This window comes from Leopardus geoffroyi, chromosome A1 (genome assembly GCF_018350155.1).
Source record: "Leopardus geoffroyi isolate Oge1 chromosome A1, O.geoffroyi_Oge1_pat1.0, whole genome shotgun sequence".
Classification (NCBI taxonomy): Eukaryota; Metazoa; Chordata; class Mammalia; order Carnivora; family Felidae; genus Leopardus; species Leopardus geoffroyi.
The window spans coordinates 231215874-231239933 of NC_059326.1; the positions used below are offsets into that span (position 1 = coordinate 231215874).

A 24060-nucleotide genomic window follows, 5' to 3' on the forward strand; every position below is an offset into this window, starting at 1 on the left:
CTCGGGTCAAATAAACATGCTGCCCGATGCCTGCCGCTATACTGAAGTCCTAGTGTGAAATGACACCCTGCGTCCCTCCACTTCGGTCACCTAGGGCAGGGTCCCAAGCTTGGGGCTAGTGACATTTGGAGCCAGATTATTCTTGTTGTAGGACTGCCCTGGGCATTGTAGGATGGTTAGCAGCATCCCTGGTCTCCACCCTTAGATGCCGGGGGCATCCACATCTCTCCTCCTGCCCAGGTATGACAACCAAGACTGGAAGAGTCTGCACCCGAATTTTTGTTGACAGAGGGCAGCCATGAGGCCTCACCTCCTCTGCCACATCCCAGATCTCATGCAGCGACTGTCCTAGAGTCAGCTAGGGTTGGAGGGCGGCGGGGGGGAAGTGGCCAAATATTGCCAAATGTCCCCGGTGTTGGACAAATCCCCCCTGTTCAGAACTCTTGCCCTAGGGGCTCAGATTTCACAGTTTGAGGACCAAACGCATGGAGGTGGGAGATGGCTTTCTCTCCACCTCCCCTTCAGCTGGGCCCCTGCACCCCCAGACCCTTCCCTGCACCCGCAGACCCTCCCCGCAGCTGCCATCTACACCCCGGCCCCTGCTGACTCAGCTTACCTACGCTGGAGACGGCAAGAGCCTGCGGGACACCATCTCCTGGGCCTCCGGCTCTCCGAACCCCCCCATTCTTTCCAGCGCACACGTGCTCCTGGGGAACCCCCACTGTCAGTCAGGCTGCAGCCATGGGGCCTCGTGGACACTCCAGTGCTCTCTGAGGTTAAGTAGGTATCACCTCCTCCCCCAAGGGAGGCGTCTGCACCATGGAGATGCCAGACCCATGAGGCCACTTCCCTCCCCGCCCTGGCTGACTCTAGAACAGTCCCTACGTGAGATCTGGGATGTGGCAGAGGAGGTGAGGCCTCACGGCTGCCCACTCTCGACAAAAGTTGGGGTGCGGACTCTTCTAGAAGCATTACTGGCCGCTTACCACAGACCTCAGCCCATCTCCTGAACTCATGGCAAAAACTGAAAGGTGAACCGTGAAGCTTTCTGAGAGAGAAACACTGAGTAAGAGCACGACCTTGCCGGGAACAAGCCAGAAACACACGGGTGCCACACACCAGCCGTGACTCACGGTTTCCGACCAGCTCGTGCTTCGACTCACTGTGCCCTCCGTTGTCATCAAAGGTGCCGGGGAGGGTATGATGCCGGCCGCCAGGTGCCCAGAGCAGCTTAATTGCTCTAAACTGTCAGGGACGGGAGGGTCCTTTGATCTCAGTCAGGTTTGTCACCCAGCTGAACGCTCAGCGGCACCTGTCACTTAGATTTAGCCAGGGTCGAAGTGAAACGAATTGCAATTCGTTCAGAGCCATTTCTTCTAAAATGCGTGTCTGTCGTGATTTGCACCAGGATGTCCTTTGCACCAATATATCCTCAACGCTTTGAACAGGCGGAGAGAGGAAAATTTGAAAATCCACACTGCAAACAGCCCATTATACAGAACTGTTCTGCTTGTTATGTTGAGCTCAGAAAAATCAACGTGTGGCTGACGCCTTCTGACATCCAGGCCGGAGCTTCCAATGACCCAGGAAATCCATCCCGCCTCCCCGCTGGCTTTCTCAGGATATCAGAATAATCCCTCTTTAACACAGATGGTCTTGTTCAATGAAATCAACAGTGGACAAGATGCTTCTAAGGACATAGAGATATTAACCTGTCTTCTGTAAATAACAAGACAATAGGTCCAAAATGGAATCACCATGCTAAGTCCTCAGTCACCAAACAGTTTTTAATCACAGTTTGGCTCTCCCAGAAATGTAATCTTAGAGCAAACAGGAGAGGGGCAGAGAGAGAGAGGGAGAGAGAGAATCCCAAGCAGGCTGTATGCTGTCAGGGCAGAGTCCAATGCAGGACGCAATCCCACAAAGCGTGAGATCATGACCTGAGCTGGAATCAAGAGTTGGAGTAATAGAGATAGATAGACACAGAGGACAAACACACACAGCCTTGCTTACATAACCAGAACATGCACCGTACTGAAATCTAGTTTGAGCCCCGTCCAACCTTCTGGGATTACATTTAGTTCCTGAAGTCCTTGGATGAAACCCTTTCAAAAGATGGGCTCTCCATTGAGACCCCCAAAGCAACCCCCATGAGCTTTACCCTGCCTAAGAGAAGGGCACAAGTGACCCAGGGGCTAAGTGAATTCTGGATGAATTAACTTCAGTGGTATGATTAAGCAACAGCGTAGACAAGAGAACTTAGTGCTTAGAAGAGCTGACTGCGAGAACACCCAAGTTCAAGTCCCAGCCTGCCACTGAGAAGGTGGGTGACGTTGGGAAGGTGAGCCAACTTCACTGAGTCTCTGTTTCCACTTCTAGAAAATGGGAGATAATATCGACCTCACCGTTTTTGAAAATTACAGACAGTGTGTGTAAAAAAAAGTGCCTTGCAGAAAAATTCCAGATAATTCATGCAGGTCTACACTCTGAAGGCGGTGGAACGTAACAACCCACTCCTTACGCGCAGCTCTGCAGAGCGACTTCCTTTCAAGGAGACTATGGTGAGCAGGGAGGGGACAGCTGAGACACTTGACAAACAGAACAGCCTCAGCCAGGTGACCAAGGTGAACATCCATGGTGGTAAGTCATGTTGACAGCTGTACTGACAAAGATTCTGTGCTTGACCAAACTTCGGTTGGGCTCCTGAACCCTCTCCCTGGCCCCTCTGTGCATTTCCTTAGAAAATCTAGTTTTAGCAAGAACTCCGTTCAGTTTGACCAGCACCCCACCCTCCATATCTGATCACGGTCCTCACCCTCCATACCGCCCCCCTGCCCCGGGAATGACAGATCACCCTGTCCCGTCTTCAGCAAGAATCCTGTTACCTCAGTTTAGCCAGAACTCCCTTTTCCCCAGATATTCTTCTGAGTGATTTTCCACCTGCTGTCCCTCACCCTGTTCCTTGACTATAAATTCCCACTTGCCCATGCTGTACTGGGAGCGGAGCCAAACCCCCTCCACCATCTGCAAAATCCCATGGCAGCGGTCCCTGTACCTATCTCAATGAAGATAGTCTTTCACTCAATGAAGATAGTCTTCACCTGAATGAAGTCTTTCGCCATCTTTAACAACTGTCACTGCATTTTTTTTTTTTAAACAGGACCTTTGGTAAGATGTGACGAGAACAGTACTTTCCTCCGTGGTCCTCCCCGTCAAAAGTTACAACCCTAGTCTAACCACGAGGAAACATAAGGCACGCCCAAACTGAGGGATACTCTACAAACTACCTGACCCGTACTCCCCACACCGTCAAGGTCACAAAAACAAGGAAAGTATGAGAAACCATCACAGACAAGAGAAGCCTCACATGACAACTAAATGCAACGTGGAACCCCACACGGGACCTGGAACAGAAGAAGGGCATCGGAGAAAAGCTGATAAAGTCCGAGTAAAGAACGGACGTGAGTGAGTGCTAATAAAGCATCGATACTGTTCATTCACTGTGTCAAACGTATGTCACTAATGTCAGATCTAACCACAGGGGAACCGGGTGTGGGTATAAGAGACTCTCTCTACCACCTCTGGAGCTCTTCCGTGAGTCCAACTGTTGTAAAATCAAAAGTGTGTTTTCAAAAAGGGGGATCTAGCATGGGGCCACTCGACAAGAATACAAGGTCAGGACAATGATTCTGGGTGGGCAGCTGGGTGTGGATCCTCTCCCCGCTGCGCCCAAGCCTTCCTGGGCGGTGGGTGGGCAATGAGCCCTGGGAGGGCAGGCGGGTGGAGAGGCGTGGCTGACTTTGAGGGCCCCTGAAGACCTGACCGGACAGGCCTTGATGACTGGCTGAGCCAGGAGCAGAGACTAAAAAGCTGAAGCTGAGTTCTGGTATCTCCCTGCCGCCAGGTTTCTGGCTCCAATGTGGATGGCCAACAGCATCATTGCTGAGTGAGTGTATGAGGGTGGAAATCCGTGACAGCCGTGGTGCCCATGGATGGAAAAGGTCGCCTGGACCCCCCACCCAGCCCACCTATGCTGTTTCCCAGCTGACTATCCCCCAAGTCCCATGTGGGAAATTTTTAACTCTCCCACTGCTTTTTTTCTTTCTTCTTTTTTTTAACGTGGAACTTCATGAATTCGCATGCCATCCTTGCACAGAGGCAAGGCGATCTCTGTATCGCTCCACTTTGAGCACGTGGCTGCCAAAGCGAGCACAAACTTTCCCACTCTTAAACCACCTACCTCCCAGCCAACCCCACTCTCAGGAGATGACACACCCTCTACCTCACAGAGGGAACAGAAACCACAAGAAGGGAACCCCCCGACTTTCCCTCACCACCCCCACAAACTTCCCCACATCCACAAGCAGTCTCTCGTCCTTCCCTCCTTAGGAAAAAAGAAGGGTGACTCTTCTATTTAAAGATGCCAATCTCTCCTCCCCTTCCAGTGCTTTAAAAACACTCTCTGCCCACTTCTGTGGAATATCTGTGCTACTGATGACCTCCTCTCTCTTCAACCTCTCCCTCCTAGCAAATCCACTCTGATCAGATTGCACTGATGGCTCAAATGTTTCACTTTGTCCTTTGTCACATGACTTCACAGTTCTTCTATTAAGAAAAACATTGGCTGGGCCGCCTGGGTGGCTCAGTCAGTTGAGTGACTGACTTCTGCTCAGGTCATGATCTCACAGCTGGTGAGTTCGAGCACCACGTCAGGCTCTGTGCTGACAGTGCGGAGCCTGAAGCCTGCTTCAGAGTCTGTGTCTCCCTCTCTCTCTACCCATTCCCCACTCATGGTCTCTCTCTCTCTCTCTCTTTCTTTGTCTCCCAAAAATGAATAAAATATTTTTAAAAATCCAAGTATGTTAAAATAAATAAATAATAAAATAAAATAAAATAAAATAAAATAAAAGGCATAATGCAAGCAGAAGCTCGAAACGCACTTACTTGGCTAAACTCCTTCTCGCACTTGTGCCTTAGCTATCTTCATAAGAAAAACATGCCCAAGCCAGCCTGATGGTCCCAGGAAGAGGACAGGAAGTCCATGGAACAGACCTGCCATAGCTGGAGTACACAAGCACACTCTAGAACAGGGTCCAGCTCACTCACACACATGTGAGCAAAAGTAATCTAGATTATCTGATCCCCAGTCCATTCAATGATGCATGAACAACAAATATATCTTAAACTAGAGTTTGGGGTTGCTTGTTACGCAGCAATAGCTAACTGGATGTTCATGTGAACGGGTCTCCCATCTTAAAAAAATTTCATACATACATATGAATGTCTTAGTCCATTCAGGCTGCTGTAACAAACTGCCATAGAATGGGTGGCTCAAACAACAAATATTTATAGTTCACAGTTCTATTGTCTAGGAGTCCAAGATCAAGATACCAGCAGATTCGGTCTCTGGTAAGAACGGATTCTTGGTTCATAGACAGCTGTCTTCTTGTTGTGTCCCCACATGGCAGAATGGGGGAGGGAACTTTCTGGAGTCTCTTTTCTAAAAACACTAATGCTATTCATGAGGGCTCCACCATCATGACCTCATCATCTCCCAAAAGCCCACCTCATAATACCATCATCTTGGGGGTCAGGATTTAACACAAGTTTGGAAGGAACACAAACATCCAGTCCATTGCAATGACCAGTAATAATCCTGTAAACCTGTCTCCCCATTCCAGCCCCGACCCTCAGTCATCTAAGTTCAACTTCCTGAGTCATCCACTCTCACTCTTGCTACTTACACTCCCCAAATCCTCCTGAAAGTACTTTCCATCAGTCCCCAATGACCATGTTGTAGGGGAACCCAATGGCTATCAGTCAGTTTTCCTCTTCCTTGACGTCTTCATAGTTTACCCCTTGTCTTGTTCCACTCTTTCGAAACACTCTTTTTCCATGGATATCCTGATAGTTCACCCTTCTGATTTTCCTCCTATCTCTCCAGCCACTCCTCAATTTCCTTTATGACAGTCTCTGTTCTCTTCTTCCTGAAATGCTGTTGTGCCTCAGATGCAAGACTAAGCCCTCCTCTTATCCATACACTCTTCCTCGACGACCTATCCATTCTCCTGGATCCAGATATCACTCTAGAACTCCCAGACTGCTTATCTCTAGCTCTGTCTCTCTTCGTGACTTTCTTAGTTAAATATCTGTCTAATGGATATTTCATCTTGAGTGTCCCACAAACAAATCAAACCCAAAACAGGTTTCTTCGAAACCTGTTCCTCTCTCTCACATTCCTTATTCAGTGATGAACATCACCAATCACCTAGGTGTCCAAGCCAGAAATCTGGGCTTCGTCTTCAGCCCTCCCTCACTTTTTCCCCCATCCAAAGTATCATGCAATTCTGCCAACCCCATCTCTTAAAATATCTTGCAAGTTTATTCTTGTCTCCCCATCCCCATAAGTACTCCCTGATCTGGACCATCACATCCCCAAGGGCTACAGCCCATCTCCTAACTGTCCTCCTTAGTTCCATTTCTGCCTTCTCATCAATTCTCCACATTACCAATATGATAACTCCAAGAAGAAATTGTTCTGATCAGGAAAACTACTACTCAAAACGCTTAATGGTCTCTACTACTTCACAACTCTTTAGAAAGCTAGCTCCTTTTGGGGCACCTGGGTGGCTCAGCTGGTTAAGCATCTGACTCTTGAGTTCAGCTCAGGTCATGATCTCAGGGTTCTGTGAGTTCACCTGCACCAGGCTCTGTGCTGACAGTGCGGGGACTGCTTGGGATTCTCTCTCTCTCTCCCTCTCTCTCTGCCCCTCCCTTGCTCGCCCTTTCTCTCTCAAAATAAATAAACAAAAACTTTAAAAACAAATACAATAAACACCTAGCTCCTTTTAATCTGGCCCTGCTCCCTAAAAGGTAGCAGAAGATGCCACCCCAAATTATGCTACTTTGACATATATTATTTTAAACTGAAGGCAGACACAAGGAAAGCTCCCTGCCCTCTCCCATTTGCTTAAAAGCAGGACACAAATTTCCAAAAGAGTCCCTCCTTCTCTTGGTACCAGGAAGAGAAAAGTTAATTGCTGAGGCAGCTACAGATCCTATCAGCTTGGAGAGGCCCCAGAGAAATCTACATGACAAACTTTCTAGTCTTTAGCTACCATTAGTTTACCTTCCCACAGAGGACCATCCCTGGAAGCCTAAAACTACTTTGTTTTGTCCTGTTATTTTTCCGCATATTTGTTCTTTGCTCAAGATCCCACAGAAGCTGGAGTTCTAAGTCACCTCTTTGAGTTACTCATTTTTCCCTGGTTATCTCCTGTATGTACATGAAATATACATGTTTATAAACTTGTTTTTCTTCTGTTACCCAGCTACTTGATAAGCCATCTCTTCCAATGGAAGCTCTTTGCTGGTCCTCCAAGCCTGAATTAGGCACATGAACCATCCTTGTATCCCGGACCCACATTTCCATGTGGCTGTGGATTCCCACCACCACTACAACCCTCATGACCGTGCTCATACATCCAAAACTTCCAACTGACAGCAAAATAAATATATATCTGGAAAGTGATATGGCTCAAGGATTACTATCTCTCTCTTGGCAAAAATTCACTTATCAAAAAAGTTAATCACCAAGCTGTAACCCACATAAGAATTATAAGGACATTGGGGCGCCTGGGTGGCGCAGTCGGTTAAGCGTCCAACTTCAGCCAGGTCACGATCTCGCGGTCCGTGAGTTCGAGCCCCGCGTCGGGCTCTGGGCTGATGGCTCAGAGCCTGGAGCCTGTTTCCGATTCTGTGTCTCCCTCTCTCTCTGCCCCTCCCCCGTTCATGCTCTGTCTCTCTCTGTCCCAAAAATAAATAAACTTAAAAAAAAAAAAAAAAAGAATTATAAGGACATGGAATTACATTGTGTAAGAATTACATGGACATCACAAGTATTAATTGCTGATTAACTCAACATTTTATTGAATACCAGTTTTGGGCTAAGAGTCTTGTTTACTCCTTTATTCGAGGGAAGGAAACAGACAATAAACCCGTGCTCCTCTAAAAATGGGAAAATGTTACAGGGTTTGAGTTGTCCAAAGATTTGACTAGTTTGACTCCAGGTACTTGAAATGTACTTTTCCAAATTTCCAAATCAGGCCAGTAGAGGGAACTGCTGACTTTGGAAATGTCACATCCAACCACAGCTACAAGCGCAAATAGATGCTCCCCAAGTGGGGTGGGGGGTGGGGAGATACCGAGAAGGGAGTGTGAGAAAGTCATTGACGGGCTTCCTCTCAGTCTGCGGGGCAGGCAGGTGTCTGAATGAACAGCAGGGTGAGCTGTTGCCTGGAGAGGCATTGCAGTGGCCAGAGAGAAGGGCTCAGGAAACGGGAGTTTACAGGAAAAGGCAGGGCAATGCTAGGAAAACCCAGAAACCTGCCAACCTCTACTTTCTTAATCAAAACACACAGAAACCAAGAAAAAGGAAAACACTTCAAAAAACTAAAAAGAAAAATCAGAATGAAGTCAGACTAAAATCATGACTGTGGGAGGTGATAACAGAATAAATAAACTGAAGAGGCATTTATTCCCGGTTTCGAGCCGAGTCATGCATTCTCCTCTGAAAGGGGCCCTCCCCAGATCCGGTTCATGAGCCAGGCCTTGCACGGGCAGCCTGAGCATCCCCCCCACACACCCCCAGCCCCAGTCCTCACTGCCACCCTGTCCTCTGCAGTAAGCGGCATACAGAATGTCGGGCCAGCTCTCAGTGCATTTCCTTCAGAACTGTAAAAACGGGTTCAAGGAATAACGAGTTTCAAGGACGCCAGAGGTTACTTAGACCCAACCAACTCTATAGTGTCGCCAGCTCAAAAAGACGCCTGCTACTTCCTCACGTTGTCACACTCCTGTCAAAGAGGAACGAGAAACGGAGAAAGGAAATGCCCAACTCCATTCCTGAGACTAACTCATTTCTTTGGTTACCTCACTTCGCATTTTTTTGTTGTTGTTGGGGCGGGATAGAGGTTGAAATTGCTGGCTAAATGAGATTTAGGGATTATTTGAGGATTTATTTTCATACACTCTCTCCATTGTAAAGGCCTAACACAGATTCAGTGGGATTTTTATTATGCATTAAGTATCTGAAGAGGTTAGACTTCTTAGAGAACCATTCGACAGGCAGATCAAAGGTAATTGCGTCTTAATTTATACGCATGAATGCTGAGTGAGTGCGGTAGAAAGCCAAGACCCCCGACATTCAGTTCAGTTGTGATATCAAATAATATAAGCATTTGGTTGCTTTAAAGTTTTCCTTAACCACACGGATCCTGCTGGGGCCAACGTTGACCAGACCAAGTCATCTGGGGTCATTCTGTCACCCTTGCCAGTGACTTGCTTTGGCACGGGGCATGTAACACAACCCTGGCAGTGAGATGTAAACAAAACTCTGTTGGAGGCATCTGGAAATGTTTTCCTGCCCTAGAGAATAGGACACAGACAGGGATTTGCTCCCCCCTCCCAAAGTCTCCCTGTGTTAGTCTTGGCAGCATGAGGGAAAGGTCAACAGCACTTCTGAGAAGCTGGCTCCCCGATCCTGGCCTCTCGGAGCTGCTCAATGAAGCAACCGCATCACCGTGGCCTTCAGAAACATCGTCTTGCAAGAGAAGGCAGCTTCTTCGTCATCGAAGCCCTGTTTCACTGGGTGCTCGGTCAACTGCGCCCAGAAACATCATAGCAGATCCTGGGCTGCCGTGAGAATCAGGCAAACACAAGTGCAAACCATAATTCAGGGACTGGCAAACACTAAAGATTGATCTTTCCCAGGGTTGGCAAGAATGCCCTTGGGAACTCGGTGGAAAGTATAAATTGTTGCAGTTTTTTTCTAAAGGCCCCTGGGCAGCAGCTACGGAAATGTGCGTGTCCTTTGACCGAGCAGTTGAGTTCTAAGAATCTACCCGCGCATTTCTTCCCCTTCCTTCTCTGCCCCTGCTTTCGGGCGCAGAGGCTGGCCTCCAGAAAGGGCACCTGCCCATTCTCAGCCCTGAGGTCTCTGGTGTGGCTCAGCAGGGGCTGCGGCAGAAGGAGAGACGGGGGTACTCACCCCTGCCTCCCACCCCCCTCCCACCCCACAGACTGCCAGCTTCCCCTTCGCAGTGTCAGGTGAATGAACTGAGGGGCAGGCCTCTGCCCGGGTCACTCTCCCGGGGCCCCGCCCCTGCAGATAGTCCCCTTACAATTCCTCCCTGCAGCCATCTGACAACATCTGTTGCCCAATACACCCTCTCCAGAAATGCACCCCCAGGGCCGCCTGGGTGGCTTCACCGGTTTAGCATCTGACTTCAGCTCAGGTCGTGATCTCACCGTTCCAGAGTTCAAGCCCCGCATCGGGCTTGCGGCCGTCAGCACAGAGCCTGCTTCAGATCCTCTGTCCCCCTCCCTCTCCCTGCCCCTCCCCTGCTCATGCTCTCTCTCTCAAAAATAAACATTAAAATATATATATATGTATATATTGTTTAAATGCGCCCCCAGACACAAACGACTTCACTACAGCACTGTCTGTAATTGAGATCCCCACGTGCACTACACTCAAAGTTTGGGAGGCTGGATTCTGCGTGCTTTGGCTCACTGTGGGTAGCCCTTGGATGTCAAGTAATTGCTAAATAAATATTTGGTTTTTTTTTTTTTCAACGTTTATTTATTTTTGGGACAGAGAGAGACAGAGCATGAACGGGGGAGGGGCAGAGAGAGAGGGAGACACAGAATCGGAAACAGGCTCCAGGCTCTGAGCCATCAGCCCAGAGCCCGACGCGGGGCTCGAACTCACGGACCGCGAGATCATGACCTGGCTGAAGTCGGACGCTTAACCGACTGCGCCACCCAGGCGCCCCAATAAATATTTGTTTTAAGAGCGGATCTGCTAGAGAATGGGTGAGTTACAGTCTCCTGAACTGCCTCACAGTTACTGGACACGGGGGACACGGCCGTAGACGCACAATCGTACTCAGGAGCGTGCTGCAATGAGAACAAGGTAAGTCTTGCGTCCACGGGTCGATGTGAAGAGATCTCCTGATCTACGAAGTGGAAAAAACTAAAGCCAACGTCTCTATGGAATTATCCTACGCACGTAAATAAAACGCACACGCACACACGTGTGGGTCTGAAAGGGAGACGCTGAGGTCTGGAAGTGTAGGCGGCTGGTCGATTTGTGAGACAGAGAATGTGAGAGAGGGGAACACGACCTTTTTAAGAAAAAAAAAAAAAAAAAGAATACTTCCGTGGTGATTTTCTACTGTAAGCACGTGTCACTAGGCATCTTTTGGAATTAAGAACTCACCAAGTAACTAAAACTGGTTATGCAATTGGGGTAAAATGGGACACGACCATGTCTCAGCTGAAAGCTCAAATAGCCGCTTTCCTAAAACAGCGGGGAAAGGCACGAACAGATTCTCCGCTGCTTTCCTTTATTCTCGCTTTAATGACGCCTCTGCGTCCCTCTGACATCTCACCAGCCTTGAATGCCCACCGAGAGACGTCCCCAGTCACTGCAAGCTATGACAGCCTCCACGACCTCAACTCCCCGGGGCGCCTGGGTGGCTCAGTCAGTTAAGCATCTGGGTCATGATCTCGCGGTTTGGGGGTTCGAGCCTCGCATCGGATTTTGTGGTGATAGCTCAGAGGCCAGAGCGTGCTTCAGATTCTGTGTCTCCCTCTCTCTGCCCTTCTCCCCGTGGGATCCCCAGACCAGCAGCAGCAGCAGCAGCAGCATGGGCTGGGAACTTAGTGAGATGCACATTCTCAGGCCCCTCCCCAGACTTTTTCAATCTGAAACTCTGGGGGCAGAGCTAGGCAATCCTTGTTTTAACCAAACCTGCATCAAAACACAGATTACCCACCCCAGGCTGGTGGTGAGAACCAGGCTGTGTTGTAAGGTCCCAATGTTCACAGGGAGAGGGGCAACCCCTGGGAGTCCTGTCACCACCTTCAGAAACAAATTAGGGACAAATCACTTCCTCCTTTGAGGCAATTAAGACAAACAAGGAAATGCTTTTCAGTCAGATTTTTTAAGGTGGCAAAAAAAAACCCCGCCCCTCCCAGCACCCCCCAAACTAGTCAGTTCTAAAGCAGGCTTGGGGCGGATGTCCCAGGCATCAGAGCCCAGGAACAGGGAGGGGGAGCCAGCTGGAGAAGAGGGTGGGGCCGGAGAAGTGGCCTCATTCCCAGCTTGAGCAACTCAGTAAGCAAGTTAAGGATCACGGACACCAGCAGAAAGAGAAAACTTAAAAACAAGGAAAGCGGGGCCCCTGGGTGGCTCAGCTGAGCGTCCAACTCTTGATTTTGGCTCAGGTCATGATTTCACGGACCAGGAGATCAAGCCCCCGTGTCAGGCTCTGTGCCAACAGCTCCGAGACTGCTTGAGATCCTCTCTCTCCCTCTCTGCCCCTCCCCTGCTCATTTTCTCTCTCTCTCTCACTCTCTCTCTCCAACCAAATAAACATTAAAAAAAAAAAAACAAGAAAAGAAAATAGATTATAATGATATACCTATTGTTTAAGAAGATAGAAGAAAAGCCAAATTAACCACGGCTACCTCCAGACAACAGAGCTGGAGCCCTGGGAGCGAGGGAGGAGCTAGGAGATTTTCACCCTGAACTCTGCTGGCTTTCTGTGTTGACCTTTAGCTGCTTATGTGGTTTTCTTCCAAACACTGTGTGTTCTATTTTATACTCAACTGAGTGGCACACCCCCGGTGCCAGGCGGAGAAAACGCCCAGGACAGCCATCCTGCTGGACCAGCCAGTCCGGGCCACGGCCCGGGCACCTGCCCACTACTCGTCTACCCGTGGTGCCCAAGTAACTAAATACACCCCGGCCACGCTTGGATCATCCCTAGTGATGTAACCACACCGCAACCTGACCCAAGCCGAGGAGAGGCTCCAGCGGGGACCCCCAGCTCTCTTGAGGTCAGAGTGGGGGACCATGAACACACGAGTCTCGTCCCCTTCCCTGCCTCCCACGGGTGACCAAAGGAGTAGAGAGAAGGCAGCAGAGCTTCGGGGAACCATAAAGGGACCGCTGGAGGTGGAGACGGATGTGGGACGCAGGGGAGGCCCCAAGCAGCCCATCAAGACCTTGGGAAAGTCAGCAGCGGCCCAAACAAGAAGGGTGGGGCCAGAAAGAAAGGTGGGCGGCAGGGGGGGGCACCAAGACCCACCCAGCACACGAGGCTGGACAGGAAGTCCCTGGTGGTCCCAGCGCAGAGCAAGCACGCGACGGTGGGGGCTCGTCCTCATAACACAGGCTGCTGCCCCACCACGCGCAGCCTGGAAGTGAAACCACAGGGACGAACCAGGGCTGCGTGTAGCCCCCGATTCCTCCGCCTGTACCGCAGGGCCATGGGCCCTGAGCCTAGGTTCAGCGGCCCCCCCTTTGCTGGGCCTCTCTCTAACCCTGAGAGGGCCTACGTCATCTTCGACTTAAAATACATCAATTCAGGAAAAGCATGGTCCTGCATAAGGATGGGTGTTACAGAATGAATGTTCATGCCCCCCCCCCCACAATTCATATGTTGAAACCCCAAGACCCAGTGTGACTACATTTGGAGATAGGGCCATTGTGGAAATAATTAAAGTTCCATGTGGTCACAGGGGAGCCCTGATCCAATTGGACAGGTGTCCTTGTAAGAGGAGACGCCACGGGGCGGCTGGCTGGCTCAGTCAGTTGAGTGTCCGACTCTTGATTTGGGCTCAGGTCATGATCTCAGGGTCATGGGATCAAGCCCCGAGTCGAGCTCTGTGCTGAGCACAAAGCCTGCATAGGATTCTCTCTCTCCCTCTGCCTCTCTCCCCTGCTCACTTGCTTTCTCTCTCTCTCAAAATAAGTAAACAAACAAACAAGTAAATAAATAGGAGGAGACACCAGAGACCTCACGCTCTCTCTCCACGGAGTGAGGACACAGCAGGGAGGCACCATGTACAAGAAGCCAGGAAGAGAGTCCTTACCAGGAACCAAATCCCCTGACATCTTGATCCTGGATTCCCAGCCTCCAGAACTCGGAGAAACAAACTTCTGTTGTTTAATCCGCACCCCCAGTTTCTGGGACTTTTGTTACAGACGGCTGAACAGACTGACCCTACACATGTTCAAGACGAATAAAGTAAATGTAACCCAGTGAATGGCAGAAAATAAACTACTGAAGTAATATGCAGAATTTACCCAGTGCTTAAAAGGGTAGGGAAAAGAAAAAAAAAAGGGAGAGAAAGCCGTGACGGCAGGACCAGGTGACTTATTCTCCCCTTAAGAGGGAATCTCCGGAAGAAAGAACAAAAGGCGGGTAGTGTTTCAAAGCGATTAACAGAAAAGTGTTTCCTGCAGTGAAAATATACCTAATACAAGTCAAAACAAGCACACAGAGGAGCTGAGATGTAGGATAGTTGGGGAGGGGGTGTTTTCAATGTCAAGGATGAGACGGGAGATATTTCCAAGTCTCAGCAACACCCAGGTTATCAACAAAGACACAAACACAGGCTGGACTCCCACTGATTCCCCTGCAACACTCAATGAGGGAAAAAAAGGGCAAAGGACACATTGTTGCTCTTACGTGGACACAAAATGCATTTTCTTTTTTCAATTAGAAAAATTTTTTTTGATGTTTATTTTTGAGAGAGAGAGAGTGCACACACAAGTGTGAGCGGGGGAGGAGCAGAGAGGGAGACACAGAATCCGAAGCAGCTCCAGGCTCCGAGCTGTCAGCACAGAGCCCCACGTGGGGCTCAAACCCACAGACCACGAGATCATGACCTGAGCCGAAGTCGGACGCCTATCTGACTGAGCCACCCAGACGTCCCAATGCGACATTTTGAAAAGGCAAGAATTCAGAAGGTGTCTCACGGGTATTAAACCACAACCAAGATCCTTAACACACACAGAGTTCTTGCCAATCAGCAAGAAAGGAAATCTCTTCCTACTGCACGCTCTCCTAGTGTTCACGCCTGGTCTGTGCCGTGGGCCCCACTCTCCACCCACCCCTGACGCCCCGATCTGTCCCCCATGGGAGCACTGGAGTTTGGAGCTCCAGACCGTCCACCTGCCGTGGGGACCTCTTGCCCGTGTCACGTCTCAAAGGCCTGCGCACCAGATGGGGCCGGTGCTTCCCCACCTACTGCTCTCCGTGTACCCCTTTGCATCAGTCATCCCCTGTCCCGAGGCTAGAGGCCATCCCAGCTGCCACCTCCCCTCCACCATCCACATCACACGTCACTTTCCGCCAGGCAGCTTTTTTGCTCCTTCTCTGCCTCTGAAACTGCTTCTGGACTCCCAGGATTGGTCAGCCCCTGGCTTCACACACCCAGCCTCATGGCACCCAAACGGAGTTGGTACCTAGACCCTTAATGATCTGGTCCCCATCTCCTCACGGGACCACCCCTCACCTCTCCTGGTCACACTCAATCCTACTGCCACATACAGTGCCTGAGTAGCGCCGGGCTCCCTCCTGGCCCCGCGCCTTTGGATGCCTCGCCTGCCACGGCCTCCCTCTGAGTTCCCTGGCACTCAGTTCAAGCCCCCCTCTTGCACGACCCCTATCCTGAAACCCCAGGCCCATTCCGCCCACACCACCCAGTGCACCTGCCATCAGGGCTCCATCAGATGCCTACCGAGCTGGAGAATTACTTGAGGGCAGAACTGCCCTTGACTTTGGCATCCCTGGTTCCCGGCCAGGGGGAGGGGTTAAATAAGGAGCCACGATCACTGAATGCCTCACGATAGCCTCTTACACCTTTGCCGTTCAGGACACTGTGGACCTGGGCTTTACAAAGCGTGGGGTGCCTCTACGAGGGCAAAGCTTCATACCCTGAAACCTGCTGAGGCGAACGGGTGTTCGCACAGCCTGGCGCCTACGTTTGGGGAATTCTCCGCTCACCCACCTCGACCGAAAAGCAGCACGTACAGACAACTTCCTGCTACATTACGGGGAACAGAACTGCCAGATGCTGGCTTTGCGGGCTCCCTGGGCTCCCTGGGTCCGAGTCACCCACGCTGGCTCTGACCCAGGCGCTCGTGATGCAAAATATGGGACTGAGAGGTCTCGCTACGGTGGTAGCAGCAGACGCTGTGTTTCCAGAATCAATGTGCGGCATGGCTTGGGGCATCTCTGCCAGCCTCCCAGCCCCGAGTCCGACACTCGGCAGCTCCCAGCGACACGGTGAGGGGTCCTACATTCCTGTAATAAGCGAACGCCTTTGCTTTCCGACTCAGCGGGAAGCGGCTTCTTTGCCACTGACAGCCCGACTGACGGAAGAGATTACTCTCGGAAGCCAAGAGTTTTCAAAGTGGTCGAGTGATAAGCCCACTCAAGGCCACAGTTACAAATGACGCGTGGTTCTGAAGGGATGAGCACAGCTGTGCGTCTGTCTCCCACAAATGATGCTAGAAGAGGACAGCCACAAGGCACTTGGCGGTGTGGGCAGAAGTGCCACTCCCGGCGATGACCGTCTTGGGCCGGAGGACACTCCGTGGGACGCACACCTGCCGAGCTGTCTCCCCAACAGTCCCGCCTCGTTGCCCTGACACACCCTCAGCAGGCAGCTCCTGGCTCGTCTTCACGCTGCAGGCAAGTGTCAGGTGACCTTGTAAATACGCCGATTTGATACAGTAACTCTCACTTGTGTCTCTTTCAGCTAGGAGTCCACCAGCCTCTCCCGGCCCCCAGCTCCAAGCACCGGGTGGGGCGCGAGGCTCTAAGGTGAAGGATGACAAGGCCGGGTGGCCGGTGCAGCGTCACGTTCGGGCGTCAGGGTGAGGTCCGCCCACCGCTGAGCTCTGCACAAGTAAACTCTGCATCGTCCCGAATGCACTACGATGATGTGTTTGCATACTGAGCAGCAGTTGCTCGCACCTCTTACTCGGAGAACGGATTTCTGATCGATTCCCGTCTTTACAATAATCTCGAGAGCTGGGTTCATGTGCGGGGGGGGGGAGGGCCCTCAACCCCACCACCGGGTAGCTGCTCCCCAGCCTCGGCTCTGGGAGGGAAGAGCTGGGTCTTACCTGCCTGCGCAGCCGTGATTAGGGCCGTGTTCCCCTCGCTGTCCTGCCAGTTGACGTCAACGTGGGGGCACTCTGCTAAGACCACAACAGTATCCACAAAGCCGTGGTAGCAGGCGACAATAAGGCCGGTCTAGAAGTGAAGAGGGAAGCGGGTCAGAGGGGCAGAGCCCAAGCATCACCCCTGCAGGCCCCATGTGTGTGTACCATCCCCTGGGGGCAGGGAGGGGGGTGCTGGGCGAGCAGTGGTGGGAACAGAGAACCCTGAGTCCAGGTTCTGGGCAGCAGTTTAGAACAAGCCAGCCATGTTCTCGTCCTCCAGCGTTAATATCGAGTGCTGACCGCGAGGGAGGCACAGTGCCTGGAAAACACCAGGGACCCAAGACTCCGGCCCTACGTGGTTCGCCTTCTAGCGGGAGGAAAAACAGCAAACTCTATACCTAACATACGGGTAATGACGGTTAGAAGGTAGATTAGGGTAAGAGAGGCTGTGAGTGCAGGGGGGACGTGGCTCGGTCTCAGGTAGGATGCTCAGAGGTCGGGGGCGGGGGCCTCCCTGGGAAGATGTCATTGGACACAGACGGGAAGGAGGTGAGGGAAGGGGGCTGTGGAGGGGGAACATCCAGCTGGGAGGCCCACAGGCTGGAGCAGTGAGAACCAGAAGGAGGAAGTCAAGGACGCATCAGGACCACAGAGGCCACCGCACAAGTGCTCAGACCGAGTACCAGCATCCCGGCCGGCCGCTGGATGGAGATACACTAGGAGACCAGAGTAGAAGCGGGGAGACCAGTTGGGAGGGGGTGTGTAATAAAAATTAAATGATTTGGCTTTTGTCCCCAGTTCCTGGTGCACAGCTCTTAAAACCCTCAGAAACGACTGTTTCTTACACGCAGAAGAGATGACGCACATCGGGGACAGCCAGTCTCTAGAAAGACCACCCACCACGTACGTTGGAGGTTGGATCTCGCCGCTGCTCCATCACCCAACCCTACCTCTGTGGGGGGAGCAGGGCTGCAGACCAAGTGTCATCACCGGTAGCCAATGATTGAACGGCTAGAGCAAACCATGTCTGCTTAATGTAAGTTTCATAAAAACTCCTGAACGACAGGGTTTGGGGAGCTTCCGGGTGGGTGGACACATCGAGGGGCTGGGGTGCTGGGCGGGTGGCACACCAGGAAGGGCATGCGATCTCTACACCCTTTCCCACACCCTGCCCTGAGCACCCCTTCCATTCGGCTGTTTCCGACTTTCACCCTTTATGATAAGCCAGGGATAGTCAGTCAAGGGCCTTCCTGAGTTCTGAGAGTTATTCCAGCAAATTATCGAACATGAAGGTGGAGGGCGGGGGAATCCCCAAATTTTATAGCCCGTGGGTGGACACCGGAGTCTGAAAGTGGGGGCAGTCTTGTGGGCCTGCGCCCAAAACCTGTGGGGTCTGTGCTAACTCTGTGTCAGAATTAATTGTTGGAGACCCTGTTGGGGTCAGAGAGCTGGAGAACTGGGATGCAGAAACGACACAGATCCGGTGTCAGAAAAAAAGACATCCCAGGGGATTCCCTCGCATGCTGGGCAAGTGGTGACGGCGGTCATCCGTGAGCCAGGAAGCATGCCCCCACCAGAACCCGGCCGTGCCGGCACCCTGGTCTCAGACGGCCAAGGCTCCGGAACTGTGAGAAACAAATTCCCGCTGTTGACAAGCCATCCACTTTACAGGGTTTTGCTACAGCAGCAGCTGAGCTGAGCTGACCCAACGCTTCGTAACAAAGGAAAACGATCGAAGCCTCCTCACACACGTGGATTCGGCGGCGTGTGCAAAAACTCAGCCCAGGGAAAGACGTGTCAATCCGGAGTTAAGGATCGCGTGATCTGAGCCCCACCAGCCACACACAACCACCCCACGGGGGATGCAGAGCTTAAGTCTGGAGCCACTCCACGGTGACCCAGCTCTACTGTTGCCAGACTTGTAACAAGAACGCAGTTCTTCACGGAACAAGGAGAAGGCACGGGCGCTCCCACCGGCTTATCTCAATAAGGTCCTAGTTGCTGTCCCAAAAGAGAAGAGCGAATCACAAATGTTAGCATCTTTCGTCTTAGAGGCTACCGCAGATTTTTTAAATACTGACACCCGTTCTGCAATGCCCGGATCTCTATAATGTTGGGACTATAAGAAAGGCTATTTAATATGCCCCGGCTTATTACATTCTTTGCACTAAGTCATTCTGTCTACAGAGTGAAACGTTTCACAATAATTTTAAAGAGAAGAGAGAGCCTGGGTGGCTCAGTCGGTTAAGCATCTGACTTCGGCTCAGGTCATGATCTCACGGTTTGTGAGCTCGAGCCCCGCACCGGGCTCTGTGTTGACAGCTCGGAGCCTGGAGCCTGCTTCAGATTCTATGTCTCGTTCTTTCTCTCTCCCTTCCTCGCTCTCTGTCTCTCTCTCTCTCAAAAATAAATAAACATTACTCTGTCTCTCTCTCAAAAATAAATAAACATTAAAGAAAAATTTAAAGAGAAGAGAGCACAAGTGATCCCAGGCTTACCAGCTGCTGAAGCTTTCAGCTTCTCTGATAACTAGAGTTCACTGCCACCAACATCCACATCCTCCCACCCACCTTGTCAGCTCACTGCTGCATAAAGGGTCTGGAAAACTTGTGACTCCATTTGGCAAGTGCCAAAATCTCATTTTGAACTTCTTTGGATGGAGGTATTTCTCAAGTGGTCTACAATTTGCAGACTTATAAACAAGGCATGCTGGACACAATGTAACCTGTTCCTTTCTACATGATTACACAAGAGGCTCATATTTATTACAGAAAAAAAAATCTGAAAACAGAGAAGAAAAAAATTACCCATACACAATCTTACACACACACACACACACACACACACACACACATTTTTTCTATGCCAAAATAGGATTATCTGCTATTATGTTTCAATGAGGAATATATGAGCAACATCTTTTCAAATCAATAAAAACACTCCGTGTCAACATCTCCAGCAGACACGGAACATTATATTCTAGAACACCGCGTGGTAGTATCTAGTATACAATAGCCATTATATATCTACAATAGTATCTACTATATAATAACTATTCATAGTTATTTAATGAATCCTCACTCCTAGATACTGAGATTGATTCCTATTTCTCGCTATAATGAGTAAAATTTGCAGTGGAAGTCCCCCGAACCACACCTTCATTCTCAGAAGTAGTATTTCTGGCCTGTAGTAAAGAGGTATCTTGAAAGTTTTCACCACATATTGAAAACCTGCCCTTCAGAAATCTCCCAAAGGGCGTCCACCTTTGCCAGTCTGGCCATCCAATGGTTACCTCAGGACTCTGGGTTAAAAGGAGGAATTTCCGTCGGCAGGTAACAAAGCAAGGAATGTTCTCCAGTGCTCCTGTGCACCTGCCTCTCGGTTCAGCTCTCTCTTTTGAGATGCTCACCTCCATTCCTTGTTACCACAACCACTGGGAGGGTCCACTCTGGACCCACAGCCCCTTCCAGCCACCTAATGTAAGACTTCCCAAAACGTGCAGCACGCTGCTGCTGGCAGTAGCCTTGGGGAAATCCTGGCAAGACCTTAGGTCAAAAATGAAGAGTATCAGGGGGAAAAATAGACAACTAACTTGGAAGGCTCAGGATAAAATGGTATCAGAAGCAGAAGGGATATATCTAGTCTCCCAACAGAGACTGACTTACATTACTATTAAAGACAATTGTCTTTGTTCCCTGCCCCCTGGGAGTCTATCGCATAAGTCTGATATTTCCCTGTGTAAGATTAGTGTTTAACTACAGGTTGAACTCTGTTTAAACTGGGGCCCCTTGGTGCCCCTTGACAGGAACGTTGGAGGTAGAGTCTTTGGCCACCTCAGACCATGGTTTCCCAAGACCAACCGCAACAAAAGTCTCATCACAAAGGCAAATAAATATTGGAGCACCTGGGTGGCTCAGTCGATGGAGCATCCGACTTCGGCTCAGGTCACGATCTCGCGGTTCGTGGGTTCGAGCCCTGCATCGGGCTCTGTGCTGACAGCTCAGAGCCTGGAGCCTGCTTCGGATTCCGTGTCTCCCTCTCTCTCTGCCCCTCCCCAGTTCACGCTCTCTCTCTCTCTCTCAAAAATAAATAAACATTTTTTTTTTTAAAGAAGGCAGATAAATATTAACCACTTGCTCTAATGACAGAAGCCCATTTGTGGATGGTTCCTAAAGCCACATATAGGATTTTTTTTTAATTATAAGCAAACTGTCCATGAGAATAAAATAATATTATTAAGAAAAAAAATAAGTAAACTACCTACAAGTGGAAGTTCCCATTTGGACATCAGCAGGAAATTCTAGCCCCTCCAAACAGAAGCTTAATTTTGAAGCCAACACACCACAGAAAAGTTGGAAGGACAACAACAAAATGGGCTGAGATGCTTCTGCTTAAAAATTGTAAGGGTTAGTACATCGAAAAAAAACAAATAAACAAATGCAGACCCCATTCCTTGCAGGAAGAAAGGAGGATCTAACACCAGGATATTAGCAGCATCATTTATTATATTGACAAACAGAGGGAGGCAGGAAGAAGAAAGGTGATCAACACACACACACAAGCATCCAGAAAATGCACAGGAAACATCTAGATGAATTACACCAACGTATTAATGCCCTGTGTAGAAGGAATGGGAATAGAGTGCATGTGATGGTTAAGTTGATGTGTCATAAATTTACATTGTACCCAGGTATCTGGTCAAACATTATTCTAGGTATTTCTGTGAAGGAGGTTTTTTGTTTTTTGGGGTTTTTTGTTTGTTTGTTTCTTTGTTTTTAATGAGACTAACATTTAAACACACAAATATACACACATCTACATAGTTATATGTAATTGTTATATAATTATATGTAGCTAAATAGATATATATCTGTGTGTGTGTATCTAGCTATAAGTACATATAGAGAGACACACATAGATATATAGAGATCTCCAGGTACACACAGAGATTCTGTTGGTCTATTTCTCTGGAGACTCCAGAATAACTCAAGGTAGGTGTGGGAAAGGAACACTTTGAAAGAACTGCTTTTTATTCTTTTTATTCTTTATTTTTCTGCGCAGTTCACATTCTTTATTTTATTTTATTTTGTTTACATTTATTCTTTATTTAAGAGAGAAAGAGAGCACGAGCAGGGGAGGGACAGAGAGACAGGGAGACAGAGAATCCCAAGCAGGCTCTGTGCTGTCAGCACAGAGCCCGATGCTGGGCTCAAACCCACAAACCGTGAGGTCGTGACCTGAGCCAAAATCAAGAGCTGAACGTTTAACATTTAACCAACTGAGCCACCCAGGCACCCCCCTCCTCTTTTTTGTTATGTTTGCACAGCTCACATTCTTTAAAACAAAGTTGTATTTGTGAGGAACTTACACGATTTTAATTCACAATGAAAAACAAGTACAGGTAATGATGTTTACATTCATAACATTCTCATTAGGAAATACAGTTTTATAACCACCACTGTAAACAGTCAAGGAAAGAACCATCTGTGAGGAGGGGAGGAGGGGCAGCGGGCAGACGAAGCAGGAGATGACAAACAGCCAAGTGAAGGGACCGGGACACCAAGAAGCCCATAGAAATCCCACAGCCATATGGCACAAAAGTTGGTACAGTAATTATCCTGATCATCCAGAAGGAAAAGGGTATTGCCCATGTTCTGATGCAAGAACAAAATTCCATCATTCATAGTACAACCGTTTAAAGAATTAGCTAGAGTTACTCGAAAACCCGTGTCTATAAAACACCTCTCTCCGTTCTCTATCACGATACCACCGGCAGGAAGCAGGAAATGTTTATGCAGCTTTAGGAATAAACTTAAGAAACTCAGTCGTCTAAAGATATGCTGTTATTTCTAGAAGATGCCATGAGTTATGGCTAGCATGGGTGTGATTTGTTGGCCATACTGTGTTTGGCACAGTTTCAACAATCTTATTTATGATTAATGGGCGCCATGTTGAAAAAGTAAATCCCAGGATGGGAATTTGATCTACGTCGGTCACTGCCGTGTCCTCAGCTCTAAGAACGATGCCGAGCTGTTACGTACTTGTGGCACAAATAAATGAATACTAGGAACTTTAGTAAACAGCTTCTTCCCGGAGGGTAAATGGATGTGGCCTTTGTGCTACCACATTTTGATGGCAAGGGCATGGCCAGGACCCTCTGGACGGCGGGTAGTGTCTACCATCAGTCTTCTGCTGCTCCCACCTTGGCCCATGCCCTTACACACGCGCTTGGAAGGCAAAAAAATCCAGCAACTACGATCACCCTCACATTGCCTGAGCCTGCAGGCTTTAAATATTTCTCACCAAACTATCACTTTGTAAAATGTTGCTTTTGTGTTTCGCACCTCGTAAAACATTTGCAGCTTCCGTGAGGAGATGTTTCACTCTAAGAAGCGGTTCCTGCTCCCTTGAGACATGCTCACAATTGGGATGGCTGATTAGGTCAAGGGAGCAGTTGGGGGATGGTCAGAAAATCCATAATCTCGGGGAAGCGCTGTTTGCACGCCTGGAAGTCTGTCAGACAGACGTTAATAAAACAGATGCTAGGCTGGCCGTCTAGAACTAAAATCACGGCAAAGTGTTCCTCTGTTAACGTCCAAGATGATGTGAATTAAAATCAGGGGCCTCAGAATAGTCCACTGCAGGGTGGAGGTGGGAATCCAGGATAAAAATAAATCAGACCACTGGTTGCAGCAAAGACAATGGCCCGAGAAAAGAGAGGTCCCTGCGAGGGACGGGTTCCTGGTTCAGCCCCACACAGTAGAGCAGGCACACTCGGACGTGTGCAAGCAGAAGACTGACACAGACGATCTACTCTGAGAGTCTTGTGAAAACACCTCCTTCCCATCTAATTAACCTATTCTCTCCACGAGGTTCCCAAAGGAAGGGGCTGGGTATTCTATAAAAATCTTCCCCTGACACCAGTCCATTATTTCCATATATTATGGAGAGAAAGTGAGTGATGAAGCGACAAGCCCAGCCCCACAGGCAGGAATGCTTTCCATGCCCGGAACACGGAAGGGGCGTGGAAG

The 24060-nt window shown here is 49.6% G+C and overlaps 1 protein-coding gene across 1 annotated transcript in view; it reads right to left on the reverse strand.

The window, feature by feature from the left end:
- The window catches only part of ANKRD33B (ankyrin repeat domain 33B), an 84909-nt gene that overhangs the window by 15843 nt on the left and 45006 nt on the right, over positions 1 to 24060 (reverse strand). Inside the window, 1 exon segment of the mRNA XM_045442002.1 lies at positions 16991 to 17120. Coding sequence (XP_045297958.1) covers positions 16991 to 17120 — 130 coding nt within the window.